Source organism: Maniola hyperantus, chromosome 23 (assembly GCF_902806685.2).
Source record: "Maniola hyperantus chromosome 23, iAphHyp1.2, whole genome shotgun sequence".
NCBI lineage: Eukaryota > Metazoa > Arthropoda > Insecta > Lepidoptera > Nymphalidae > Maniola > Maniola hyperantus.
Window position 1 is genome coordinate 770,556 of NC_048558.1, and position 13,500 is coordinate 784,055.

Below are 13,500 nucleotides of genomic sequence, written 5' to 3' on the forward strand. Positions count from 1 at the left end.
TTATTTTTTTTATTGAAAGTTATAGAATATTTTATAAATCGAACTGATGTCCGCTATCGCGCATAAGTCGTCAGGGGAAGCCGATTTTGCAATGATCAAGCGAAACATATCAGAGTTCTTAAATACATTCTCGACTCCTCTGCCTCTCTATCATGCGTTTCTATAGCTGTTGTGAAAACGCATTTCAGTAAAACGTGCGAGTTCAACAATTGACCCAAGTCGGTAACTGAATAGACAACCGACAGGGGCACATTGAGGGTGGGAGGCGGGGTGGTACGTGTTGGGGCGCAATGTGGAGGGAATGGCTCTTCTATCGGCTAATGTCTCACCAGTATAGGCTGGCTGGGATGGGGTTGTCTCCTGAAGATGTCCTCTCCCTCGTCGTCCGTGTCCGGAGGCGGAGGGCGTGGGGGCGCACTGAGGGCAGGGGGCGGGGGGCGGGGCGGTGCGTGTTGGGGCGCAATGTGCATGGCGCTGAGGGCTTCAGGCAAGGCTGGTGGCGGCGGCGGGGGCGCGTATTGACGAGATAGGGCTTCTTCTACGCCACTTGCTGCTTTGATAATCTGTGAAATAAATTTAAAATTACGTCTATTTAAACAAATAAATATAAAAGATTATTGGTGACAAAAGCGAGATCGTTAAAAAATAATTCAGGTTTCTCTTACCTCGTTGTTGGCACCGCGCCAGACAGGGACGGCAGTACGGTCGTTGAGTGCTACTCTTTTAGCGGCGCGTACTGCGGGTGCTATGGCCGCTTGTAGCCTTTGTTGTGCCGCAGCAATGGCGGCCGCGAACTCGCCATCTTCTGTATTTTCTCTTTCTGAACCTCCCACTAAAAGAACCCGATTCGCTAACCTATTTAAATGCAATCCATATTATTATTCAATTGGTAAAAATTGTATTGAATTTGTATTAGTTTGATATTTGTATGGCAGTTTTTACTTTCGTAAAAAGAAATGGCTAAGTGCACTTACCTGGCGATAGCGGAAGTGTTGTCAACCATTTTCTGCGAGTCGTTGTTTCGGATGGCATCCTCGCATAAGTATGTGTGCTTTTGCATCAATTCACCTACAAACAAACAAGATAATATGAGAATACTAGCTTATGCTCGCGACTTCGTCCGCGTGGACTACACAAATTTCAAACCACTATTTCACCCTCTTAGTGGTTGAATTTTCAAAAATCCTTTCTTGGCGGACGCTTACGTCATAATAGCTATCTGCATGCCAAATTTCAGCCCGATCCGTCCAGTAGTTTGAGCAGTGCGTTGATAGATCAGTCAGTCAGTCAGTCACCTTTTCCTTTTATATATTTAGATCAATATTAATATGTACAATGCGTACAAAATTACAGTTCTCACGCGCCATTTTAACTTTTTGTGTCAACTGTCATGTCAAAGTACGATTTTAGTTCTCATTAGTCAAAACGTGAACGTGGGATTTTTTATTTGATCCTGGTGCTTACCAGCAGTTCTGACGAAGTCCAAAGGATCGACAGCCTGATCGCAAAGGTCTCTGCAACGCAGCACAGCGTCGGAGTATTGGTTCTTCAGATTGTTGAAATGTTCTTCAGCCACCTATTGACAGAAAAAATACCTATAACGCGTGAAATATAACTCCTCATGCGCCATTTTCACTTTGTGTCAAATTTCAAAGTACGATTTTAGTCCTTACTAGATTATGCTTGTGCCACGTGGACTATAAAAATTTCAAACCCCTATTTCACCCCCTTAAGGGTTGAATTTTCAAAAATCCTTTCTTAGCGGATGCCTACGTCATAATAGCTATCTGCATGCCATATTTCAGCCCGATCCGTCCAGTAGTTTAAGCTGTTCGTTGATAGATCAGTCAGTCAGTCACCTTTTTCTTTTATATATTTAGAAGATTTTAAAGGCGAACTTTTGATATGCCAGTTAACCAATAGAGTTAAAATGGCGCGTGAAGAGTAATTTGGTACGGACTTTAGACGCGAAGTTCATCAACCTTCGACCAGATCATCAACCCTGGACCTTACCAGCGCATCTTGGGGGCCCCCATCATCGGAGCGCGTTCCCGGATCCGGTAAGTGACTGCATTACAAACACTGACCGTCCATTAGCTTTTCTTCTAAACATAGTTTCTTCCAAACAACTTGCATATTAAAACGCTTTTTTTTGTAATGTGCGAATGAAAAATCTTAGTGAATATAGTAGTAAAGAATTTATTCTTTACTACTTGATAAAACTTTATTCCATCTATGGTTAACAAATAAACTATTAATAAACTTAAATCTAAAAAAACAACATTAAATTAAAACTAAAATAAATTAAATCTAAAACCTCATCGAGACCACCGCAGCGAGGCTTTACTACTTATTTTGAAAATAATTTTTTTTTTAATCCAATTAAACTTTCACAAAAAAATTTAAATAGTCATATGCATGCAAAGGTTGCCTGGTAGAGATTGCTGTGAGCAATAAGGCCGCCTTTGCATACAATTATTTTTTAGTTTTAGTTTTTTTTGTAATAGTTATGTAAATTTGTTTTGTGTGCAATAAAGTATTTCTATCTATCTATCTATCTATGCATCTACCATTATTGCGGAATACCTTTCCTACCGAGAAGAACCAGCAAGAAACTCGACTAAAAGGACCTAAACCATATCACGCAACCATACAATTTAGAATTAAAAATGAACAGAAAAACTTACTTTGCTATCGGGATAGTGCAAACGGATTTTGCCGGCGCAGATCAGTTGAGGGGAAAGTTTCTCCACCTAAAAAAGGAATATACTTTAAAACTTTTATACACATCAAAAATTCCGCGTCTCTTGGGATCGCACTCGACGCTCTGAGCGCTAAGCTACGGCACGCTTGTTGCCAGTGACGAAATGCCTATAGTACTCAAGAAGGAGTATAGAAAAGGAAAGTAATCATACCTCTTGCGCGTTGTGTATGAGCTGGTCAGCCAGCCTCTTGTTGTGCCGCACGCCGGCGGCGACCATGCCGGCCGCGGCGGCCGCTTTCTGGCTGAACGCCGCCAAAGCATTCGACCTGTCATGGAAGTTGGCCTCGCGTCCCGGAGTTCCTGAGTATAAAAATAACAACATACAGAAATAACTGGCCAAGTATGAGCTGGTCTCGCACACGAACAATTCCGTACCATAATACAAGAAATAACACATGGATGGATAAGATAAGAAATGAATATATAAGGGGTAGTTTGAAAGTAGCGCCAGTGGTAGAAAAGATGAGGGGTAATAGGCTGGCATGGTATGGGCATATAATGCGGAGGGAAGAAAGCCATGTCACTAGAAGAATGTTAAGTATGCATGTGGAAGGAAAAAAGAGGAGAGGACGACCAAAGAAAAGGTGGATGGATTGCGTGAAAGAGGATATGCGTGAAAAAGAAGTGGATAATACGTTGACGAATGACAGGAATGAGTGGAAGAAGAAGACATGTTGCGCCGACCCCACGTAGCGTGGGATAAGGTAAGGAAGAAGAAGAAGAAGAAGAAGAATACAAGAAATAACACATCAAATGATTGCAGTCAATGGCTAAATTCTATCTGCTATTAAAATTATTATTTCAATTTTATTTGTGATGTAACCACAAATAATTGAGGGCTTTCAGATTTTTTCCTTTACTTGTGCTATTCCGTATATCTACCTGCCAAATTTCATGCTTCTAGATCAACAGAGGACCCTATAGAAGTGATCCTTATAGGATCACTTTGTTGTCTGTCTGTCATGTTTCTTTGTGGTTTTTTGTATTGTTCTGTGTTTTTTTCTTTTGAGGTCTCTCTCTTACACTTCATGTAAATGTGACTCAACGGGACAACAATTCCGAAAAATTCCCATTGAGTAACAGTGTGACTCAATGGGACAACAATTCCGAAAAATTCCCGTTGAATCACAGTGTTACTCACGGGGGTGTGACTCAACGGGAATAACTCTAAAATACTTGGAAGGCTTTGAAGACATACCTTCAGGAGCGTTAACAGCGTCGGTAAAGTGCCTCAAGGGAGCCGCCACGTCAATGAAGTCTTCCACCACCCTGTTGACTACCGCACGCTCCATGCTGCGCTTCAGCTCGTGCAGCTTGTCCGTCAGATCCCTGACCACAACCATTTATTTATTTATTTTATTTATTTTATATCTAATTAGAACGGCAGTGCCACTTACACTAACTAGATGATTAATAATAAATTTAAATACAAATAAAGGTACAAGAAAAAAGACATAAAATACAAAACGATAAAAGATCAAAGAATTTTGAATATGTACGCTGAGAACATTGAATGACATATTCATGCAATGCTCTCAGCGTACTTCAGTAACTCCAGAACCAGTATTATAGAGCCATCATTAAATGGGTCCCATTGAGCATTATTGTCCAAAAGCGCGTTGAACGATGCTAATGAACGGGGTATAGGTGACATAGATCTAGCAACAGTGCGATGATGTGGGACCACGAAAAGTTTATTTTTTCGTGGACGAAGAACCATGCCACATGAACTTCTGGGCACTCCAGATTTAATGGAACCTCAGCCCCCCGATTGTGTAAGAAAAACGTATTCATCGTTATCGTAATCGTCAAAAATTCTGCCGTTTGATTGGTCGATTCGCTGTTTACATATTTTCACAGCCAATCAATAGGGCAGAATTTGTTGACGATTACGATAACGATGAATACGTTTTTCTTACTCAATTGGGGGGCTGATCCAGAATAAAATGTACATTTAAAAGCTATATTTCAATCTCGAATTCCAAGAATCCATACTAATATTATAAATGGGAAAGTGTGTCTGTCTGTCTGCTAGCTTTTCACGGCCCAACCGTTCAACCGATTTTGACGAAATTTAGTACAGAAAAAGCTTGCATCCCGGGGAAGGACACAGGCTACTTTTTATCCCGGAAAATTAAAGAGTTCCCACAGGATTTTTAAAAACCTAAAGCCACGCGTACGAAGTCGCGGGCATCAGCTAGTTCTGAATAAATTCTACCGTATCCCAATAATAAATTCCACAAACGTAGTGTTACACTTACTACCAAGTTCCAATTCTATTTGATATTGAATCGCCTAATTGTATTATAGATCTACCCTCAATTGAACGTCTACAAAATTTGTCTTCTTCACCAACAGAGTCAGAGTCTTCTGTTAAAGCTATGTCCAGCAGTGGATGTTTAACTTATCCCCAAATACTAACCTGGTCTCTTCCGTGTCCCCTTGACTATTCAAACACAAGTCGGCCAACCTCTGCACTTTAGAACACATTTACGTATATGTCGGCAGCCCCACTAAACAAACACCTTTTCGTTATAGGTGTCACCGACAGTCCTCTGTGCAGGGTCTGCATGGAGGTCGATGAAACACCGACGCCTGTGCTCCTAGAGTGCACGGGCGTAGCAGAACAAGGCGAACGCCATTTGGGTTCCCCGACCTCACTCCATGAAGCCCTCGGCAACCTGGGCGGTCTACTCGGCTTCTGGAGCGAGCTTGGATGGCTGGAGTGAAGACTTCAGCGGGGAGGGGCAATACACGCACAACAGACGGAAACGTTTAATTGCGGAAACCAGCCCAGAGCGAAGAAGAAGGCGGCAGCGCCATCTTCTATATATATAAAAGGAAAAGGTGACTGACTGACTGATCTATCAACGCACAGCTCAAACTACTGGACGGATCGGGCTGAAATTTGGCATGCAGATAGCTATTATGACGTAGGCATCCGCTAAGAAAGGATTTTTGAAAATTCAACTCCTAAGGGGGTGAAATAGGGTTTTGAAATTTTGTAGTCCACGCGGACGAAGTCGCGAGCATAAGCTAGTTTAGTTATAAACTTTGCTCATTGAACATGACGTCATCGTTCCCACCGTCGTTGTGAGACTTTATAATCGGACGCGCAGGTGTCAAGACTAAGAGTCATTCAAAGAGTATATAATCACTATGGAGTCATTATTCGGCTGGCTTTCGCCAAGCACCAACGACCTCCCTGGCGCAGTGGTGAGCGCTGTGGTCTTAATAGTGGGAGGTCCCGGGTTCGATTCCTGGCAGGGGTTTGGAATTTTATAATTTCTAAATTTCTGGTCTGGTCTGGTGGGAGGCTTCGGCCGTGGCTAGTTACCACCCTACCGGCAAAGCCGTGCCGCCAAGCGATTTAGCGTTCCGGTACGATGCCGTGTAGAAACCAAAGGGGTATGGGTTCAAAAAAAAAAAAAAACTGCCATACCCCTTCCAGGTTAGCCCGCTATCATCTTAGACTGCATATCATCACTTACCACCAGGTGAGATTGCAGTCAAGGGCTAACTTGTATCTGAATTAAAAAAAAAAAAAAAGCACTCTTCTCTGTAGTGATTCTTGTTGTGGCTCTTGCCACAGGCGATTCTCAGTAGACACAGGGTGTCGTACTGCAGGTTTTATTATTGTTGTTGTTTGTTGTGGGCTCTTCTCAGACCTGGGCGCGTTTGGAACCCTCGTAGCTTTAGTTTTAAGTTTGCATAATAATTATCACCACTATATCTTACAAATCTAACACCATACCAGACTATCAATATGAGTAATTTATTACCTATTTTGAATAAATCATTTGACTTTGACTTTGACTTTGACGTTGTACAAACCTGGTAATAGCCCTGGCCTCTTCCGTGTCCCCTTGTCCGCTCATACACAAGTCGGCCAACTGGTCGGCCAACCTCTGCACTTCAGAGCACAGCTGCATGACTTCTGCCTTCTCCCGACCTTGGAGGTTGTCAGCTATCTGTACAAGTCAAATTCAATCTTGAATTCTCAACAGTGGCCCCGATTCTCTAGTCTCTCTCTAAACTAAATTTAGAGTATCTGCATCCTTTTCTTTTTACTAATGCTAAAAAAGGAACGGAACATGACTTTCACATTTAAAGACTCTAAAATTTAGTGCACAATACAAATTTAAACAGTAGGTTCGCGAGTGCGTGCTAAAATCACGGTTTTACCATCTAAAAATTAAATTTAAAAATGTCATACTGCTTCTGTCCTGTTCATATTACAATAGTAAGAAGAGGGTGCGCATACTCTAAAATTAGGTTGTGCTTAGAATCGGTGCCAATATTCATTCATATTCCTGCTATTTTAGAGCAAAATAGCAGGATCTCCGTGTTATTCGTTTAGAATAGTACGTACCCTCTGCCCCTGGGAGACGATGCTGTTGATGGCCTTCTGCCCCTCGATCCTGGTGGAGGGGTCCGCGGCCGGGTGCAGCAACCACTTGTGAGCCGTCTCCAATCTAGTGACAATCAAATTCAACGTTTTTAGGTTCCGTACCTCAAAAGTAAAAAAGAAGCCTTAGATAGATAGCCTTAGAAGGATAGGATCACTTCTTTGTCTGTTTCTCTGACGTGTTTGTCAAAGAACCTATAGGGTGCTTCCTGTTGACCTCGAATCATGAAATTTGGTAGGTAGGGTCTTATAGCACAAGTAATGGAAAAAAATCCGAAAACAGTGAATTTTTGCAAAACAAAAAAAAATTTTGTTACCGAAATAATTAGTTTACTAAATCACATCAAAATGGCGCTGTCCGTCTGTTATTTGTATGGGTTTACGCAACAAAGGGAGCGCTATACTAACTTCTCCCCGTGGATACAGCATAGGTGTAGGAGATGTAACACTAACCTGGCCGCCAGAGTCTTCCCCCCCTGTTTCTCAGCCGCGCGGACCCCCTCGTTGACGACGCTGTCCACTTCGTTGATTTGCCCACGTAACTCCGATGCTAGATTTTGTGCCTACGACAAGAATATTAGTCAAGTTTCTGTCAAGACAGTTCTGACAGACAGTTTCGAAGACAGGTGAAAGTACTGATGATTACTGATATAACTAGGTTACTCGGAGTCCATGCCGCGTCGTAGGCGGGGCGTTAACCCGAGTTTTGCACACTATACATTGCGGGTTTAAAAATTTTAAATCACTAAAACTACAAAATGAGGCAATTGGATTGTGTTTAGGTAGTATAACAATAACGCTAAGCGTTTGCATGCGTTTTGGTTACACCCTGTACAGCAAAATAACCACACTGATACCACCTTTGTAGTTGCTAGTTCTATAAGTATTGAACATATATAAAAATAAACAAAGAATGGATTACCATCATAGTTTTTGAATTATCGTGCAAAATGTCGAAAAAATACGACTGTAATACGGAACCCCCATTGCGCGTGCCTAACTCGCACTTGGCCGGTTTTTTTTTTGGGCATACCAAAACTTTTTCTTTAAAAAACTTTAGTAAGAACCTCTTTTTTCGTTTGGGGAGGAGGAAAATCTTCATGGATACCTCTGACATGCCTGACTACATTTGGGGTGCTGTCCAAAAATGTGCAAAATCTTTCCTCTATCCCTTCCCTCTATCTTTCAGGTAGTTAGTGCCTGAAGACTAATAAGTTGTCGAACAGTGCGAGTGTCAGTGATAAACTTACGGCTTCGAAACATGGTCGCTAATGGGCCTCATAAGAAAGTTCAGAGTCACTCAGCGGGCGATGGAGAGAGCTATGTGCGGAGTTTCTCTACGTGATCAATGAGGAAATGAGGAGCGTTGGAAAGCCCCCCACTTGGTGGACAGAAGACATCAAACTAGTCTGCAAGAACAGCTGGATGGCAGCGGCGCACGACCGTGGAAGTCCCTATAAGCGACCTATGTGTCCAGCAGTGGACGTCTATCGGTTGTTGTTGATGATGATGATGATGATGATGATGATGATGATGGTGATGATGATGATGATGATGATGATGATGATGATGATGATGATGATGATGGTGGTGATGATGTTGATGATGACTTACCTTAGGTTCTCTTCCGTGGCCATATTGTCGCTCGTCGCACAACAAATCCGCATTAATTCCGCCGGATCTGAAAGCGATTGGAATTTTCATAGATATTTCAACAAAGCAGTTAATATTTCTGTCTCACTCTCTCATAACATACAGGTATAGTGTGTAAGTGAGACAGAATGTAATGTAAGTAGCTTATGCCTGCGACTTCGTCTGCGTAGACTAAATCAAACCTCTATTATTTTGAATAATTTTAAATACATATCAAAAATTGCGTAAGGAATCGAACCTGCATCTTCTGGGTTCGCGCCCGATGCCTTGACCACTAGGCCACGGTTTCGCTTACTGCCAGTGACGAAATTTGTGATATGTATGTTCACTCAGTACTGAAGCGATTGTTATTTTACCCCCTTAGGGGGTGAATTTTCTGTTATGATCTGTCTTTTTGCGTGAACGCGTGCTTTGGAATACTGTTGCTTCTTACTCGGATCCTACAAAAATCATTTCCCGCTGAGAATCGGGTGTCAGTGTGAACGGGTCATAAGCTTCACACGTTATATTGTTTATGGTCCTTCGAACCGGATAGACATACCTGACAGTTCTTCTCAATGTGTCAGCCTGCGCAGGCGCCAAATGCTCTGCAGCCCTTTGTCCTGACGTTAAAACCGATCGCAGCGCCCTCTCACCGAAACTGTTGCGTAGAGCATCTGGGTCCTAAATGACAAGAAAGTTTACAGTAAATTGCTTTAAGAGTGCACTCCATGGTCACTATATGGTCAACCTTAACGCACTCACGTTAAGGAACTCGTGCGCGGCGCCAGTTTTGTTGTGGATCATGTTCTGCAACGCTTTCAGCACCGCCACGTTGTCCTTCTCCCCGCCATCTTCCACGTACGACGTTAGCTGTAGCACCCTGCAAAATTATTCATAAGCAACATCTATATACAAGGGGTAGCCATAACGCTAGCAAAAACTTAGCGTTATTGTTATACTACCTAAACACAATTCAATACCAATAACCATTTGCCTCATTTCGTAGTTTTAGTGATTTAGTATTTTTCAGACCCGCAATGTAGGTATAGCGTGCAAAACTCGGGTCAATGCCCCGCCTACGACGCGGCATACTTACGCTACTCGCGATTATATTACTACATAAACAAAAACAAAAACCAGCACAAAAAATTCAAAAGATTTTGGCAGAGGTTGAGGTGCGATCCGGCGATGGTTTTGGTCATAATAATGATGATGCTGATGAATGAAACTCACCGAATAATTTCGTGTATTTCATCCGCCATCCGTTGCGCGAGATAGTTTCTGTTTTCAGCGGCGTCTTCTATGCCTTTGCCCCCTAAAACATATAAAAAGATAGTAAAATTACAATTACGAATAAAATTACATTAATTAGTATAAACCAATATTAATATAGATATTCACCGCGCATTTTTCCGCAATTTTGTCTAAAGAGAGAGCCAGCGCGTGCCAGACCTTCGTTATTTTATAAAAGTTTAAAAAAATTGTTTAAGTTTAAGGTGACGCAGTACGATTGATCGAACCTGTTTGCTTTTCACTTGACATTGTATGAGAAAGGTGAGAGGCACGATGATTTTCACCGAAATCAAGGGTTTAGGAAAAGTATTTTTGAGAAAAAACTACTAGCTTTATGTTTACAAAGTATAGTTATTTCAACTTATGAATAAATAAACTATGTCTAATGTTAAATTCCTTTACAATTTTCATACCCCTAATCTTATTTATTAACGCCCAAAGTTGTCATAAATTTTGTGTTAAAATAGGAATCTTTTGAGGCTCGTAACTTTAAAACATATTATTTTTTTAATGTTTCATATATCAATAAACCTAGATAATGACGAGATTAATCGATATAATACTTAGTTTTGAGCATACAATATCAAATAATGTAGTAATTACCCTCCTACGTTTGTATGAAGAAAGCACCGAACTGAGCCCACTTAAGTGTGTCTGGCGGGGGGTTGCTACCATACGAAGTGGATTGCAATGCGTCATGCATTGATTTCTAATACTCTTCCGAAGAAAATATGATGCCCGTGACTTTGACCGCGTGAATTTAGGGTTTTTTTAAAATCCCATGGGAACTCTTTTATTTTACGGGATAAAAAGTAGCCTTCGTCCTTCCCCGGGACGGGATGTAAGTTAACTCTGTACCAAATGTGTTAACTGTGTTCTCAGAAGCACACATACCCTCAGACAGTATGTGTATGTAGATCTTCATAGCGCAGATGAGGACCGGCGCGAGGCGCTTCACACTCTCCAGACATCGCGTCAAAGTTTCCGCGTGTGGAGGGTGCGTTAGTTCTGACGCTCGAGCTGCTACCTGATAATAAACGGAAAATAATGTCGTCGGTTATCTCTATATATAAAAATGAATCGCTGAATGTGTCGCTACTAGAACAGCCGCTTCAATAAAACCAGATTTTCCGAAATTCCCACGGGATAGGGAATAAGGAGGATTTAAACTATCAATAAGATTTGGGGCAATAGTTACCTCTCTGGCTGCTTTCGAGAGCGCTGGGGAGATGTCTCTCAGGAACTGCACCAAGTCCTCCATCGTATCGATGACTTCCGCTACGCCCAGATAATCTAGCACCTGGAACCGAAATCTCAGTGTTATAGTCAGTGGTATACTGAGCGCAACAAAATTTTAGAGTATTCGCATCTTTTTCTTACCAATGTAATAAGAAAAGGACAGACAAAGCTAATTTCATTCAGAACTGTCAAACCTCGTGATTTTAATTGCCAGTTGTGAGTATGTTGTTTAGAGTGCATTAAAAAGTCTTTTAATTTATAATTCGTTTTGCGTCCTTTTTTAGCAATATTAAAAAGAAAAAGATGCAGACATTCATCAAAATCCCCCTCCCCCCACCCCCCTCCCCCCGCTCCACTCCACTGCCGCAGGACCCTACTCAGTTATGCGTTAGACCTTAAATTCCTTGAAGATTTACCTTTTTGCATTCTTTGACAATTTTTCTGACTTCTGATTCGTCAAAACAGAGAAGCAGCGCCGATGTGCCTTGAAGAATTCCTCGGGACCCTTCTATCAGCTTTTTCCTATAAGAAATTAACTTTTAACAATTTTTTTTTTAATTTATTATAGGCAAACACTTGACCACAATCACACCTGATAGAATGTGATGATGTGGCCTAAGATGGGACGCGTTTACCTAGAAGATGCCTATTCACTCTCGTTTTAAAGATACCCGGGTTGTAATAGGCTACTTGACTCATATCTAATTTCGTTCAATAAATGATTATTTATATAGTATTTTGCTTAAAACAACGAAATATATCAATAACAATTATTAAAAACGCAGGATGGATATATAAATCCAATTTAAAAAAATACAATTTTTATTTTTATTTGAAACGCAGAAAACGTTGTCAGCCATGATGTGACGTCATTAAATATGTAAACAAAGAAATGTCATTCCTATGTCACGCGGGGACTAACGTAGTATCCATATATATAAAATTTAGAGTCCTGACTAACTTATATATCAACGCACAGCCTAAACATCTAAACAGCTGGGCCTAGATACATGAAATTTGGTGAGTGTGTTCTTTGTAGGTAAAGAGAAGGTATCCACTAGGAAAGGATTTTTTGAAATTCCACCTCTGAGTGGGTTAAATGGAGGTTTGAAATTTATGAAGTCCACGCGGGCGAAGTCACGAGCATAAGCTAGTTTTTATATATTTCTAAAAACTCATAGTAAACGTAAAAAAATATCGTTTTCTCTTTATAAATTGAATAAGTTATTAAGTAAGACTTACAACAAAGTGATCTTTGCAAAAATAAATTTGGGTTGAAGTCGTTAGTCATATAGGATCCCTTTAATTAAGCAAGTCTTCGCGTGTTACGTATATTTATTTCACTGGGCACTCTAATCCACAACTTTCCTGTGGTCTTTATCGATGCGTTTTTTACATTCTCGGATGATGCAATAACGATAATTACTATATTTTTCATGTAAACTAGTATAGAAGTCATGTTTATTAAACTTTGGTAGGTTATGCTCAGTATATATAATGTACTCTGTGGTTATGCTGTTGTTTACAAATGCATGACGTCAGAGCACAGATAATCTATCGGCCAAACATGGCCGACAGTGTTTTCACCTGTCTAAGAAAAATATTTTTTAAATTAAAGTTTTACGGTTTTTAGGGCGCAAAAAAATATAGTGTTAATTTTTTTGATATAATAGGACAAATATTAACCATTTAAGACCAACTTAAAAAAATTGTCAAGTAGCCTATTGGTAGGAAACACATATCGTGGAAAAGTATTCCAAACCTTAGCCATGCGTATGAGAATTTATTTGAATGAACTTACATCAACATCATATACCCATCGCCGGCTCACTACTGAGCACAGGTCTGCTCTCAGAACGGGAAAGATTTGGCTAAGGGCGATTTGGCAGACTTGACATATGTTTTGAGAACATTATTGAGAACTCTCAGGCGTGCAGGTTTCTTCACGATGTTTCCCTTCACTGTTAAAGCAAGTGATATTTAATTGATAAAAACGCACATAACTCTGAAAATATAGAGGTGAGTGTCCGGGACCTAACCTCCAACCCCACGAAAAGGAGGCCAACGACGTCTCAGCCACTAGGCTATCAACGCCTTTGAAACTTTAGAGACTAGTTTGTTCAAAAAACTTTAGTAAGAACCTTTTTTTTGTTTGGGGAGG

At 40.9% G+C, this 13,500-nt stretch overlaps 1 protein-coding gene across 6 annotated transcripts in view; it reads right to left on the bottom strand.

Moving 5' to 3' along the window:
- The window catches only part of Vinc (vinculin), a 37,302-nt gene that overhangs the window by 7,245 nt on the left and 16,557 nt on the right, over positions 1 to 13,500 (bottom strand). For all 6 annotated transcript variants that reach the window (XM_034980801.2, XM_069506702.1, XM_069506701.1 and 3 more), the window contains exons 4-20: positions 11,756 to 11,861; positions 11,299 to 11,400; positions 10,995 to 11,127; positions 10,041 to 10,122; positions 9,570 to 9,687; positions 9,367 to 9,488; positions 8,787 to 8,853; positions 7,626 to 7,735; positions 7,137 to 7,239; positions 6,599 to 6,735; positions 3,963 to 4,093; positions 2,916 to 3,064; positions 2,688 to 2,753; positions 1,465 to 1,576; positions 975 to 1,068; positions 666 to 855; positions 330 to 563 (exon numbers count right to left, since the gene is read on the bottom strand). In XM_034980801.2, coding sequence (XP_034836692.1) covers positions 330 to 563; positions 666 to 855; positions 975 to 1,068; positions 1,465 to 1,576; positions 2,688 to 2,753; positions 2,916 to 3,064; positions 3,963 to 4,093; positions 6,599 to 6,735; positions 7,137 to 7,239; positions 7,626 to 7,735; positions 8,787 to 8,853; positions 9,367 to 9,488; positions 9,570 to 9,687; positions 10,041 to 10,122; positions 10,995 to 11,127; positions 11,299 to 11,400; positions 11,756 to 11,861 — 2,056 coding nt within the window. The remainder of the gene's footprint in view (positions 1 to 329; positions 564 to 665; positions 856 to 974; positions 1,069 to 1,464; positions 1,577 to 2,687; positions 2,754 to 2,915; positions 3,065 to 3,962; positions 4,094 to 6,598; positions 6,736 to 7,136; positions 7,240 to 7,625; positions 7,736 to 8,786; positions 8,854 to 9,366; positions 9,489 to 9,569; positions 9,688 to 10,040; positions 10,123 to 10,994; positions 11,128 to 11,298; positions 11,401 to 11,755; positions 11,862 to 13,500) is intronic.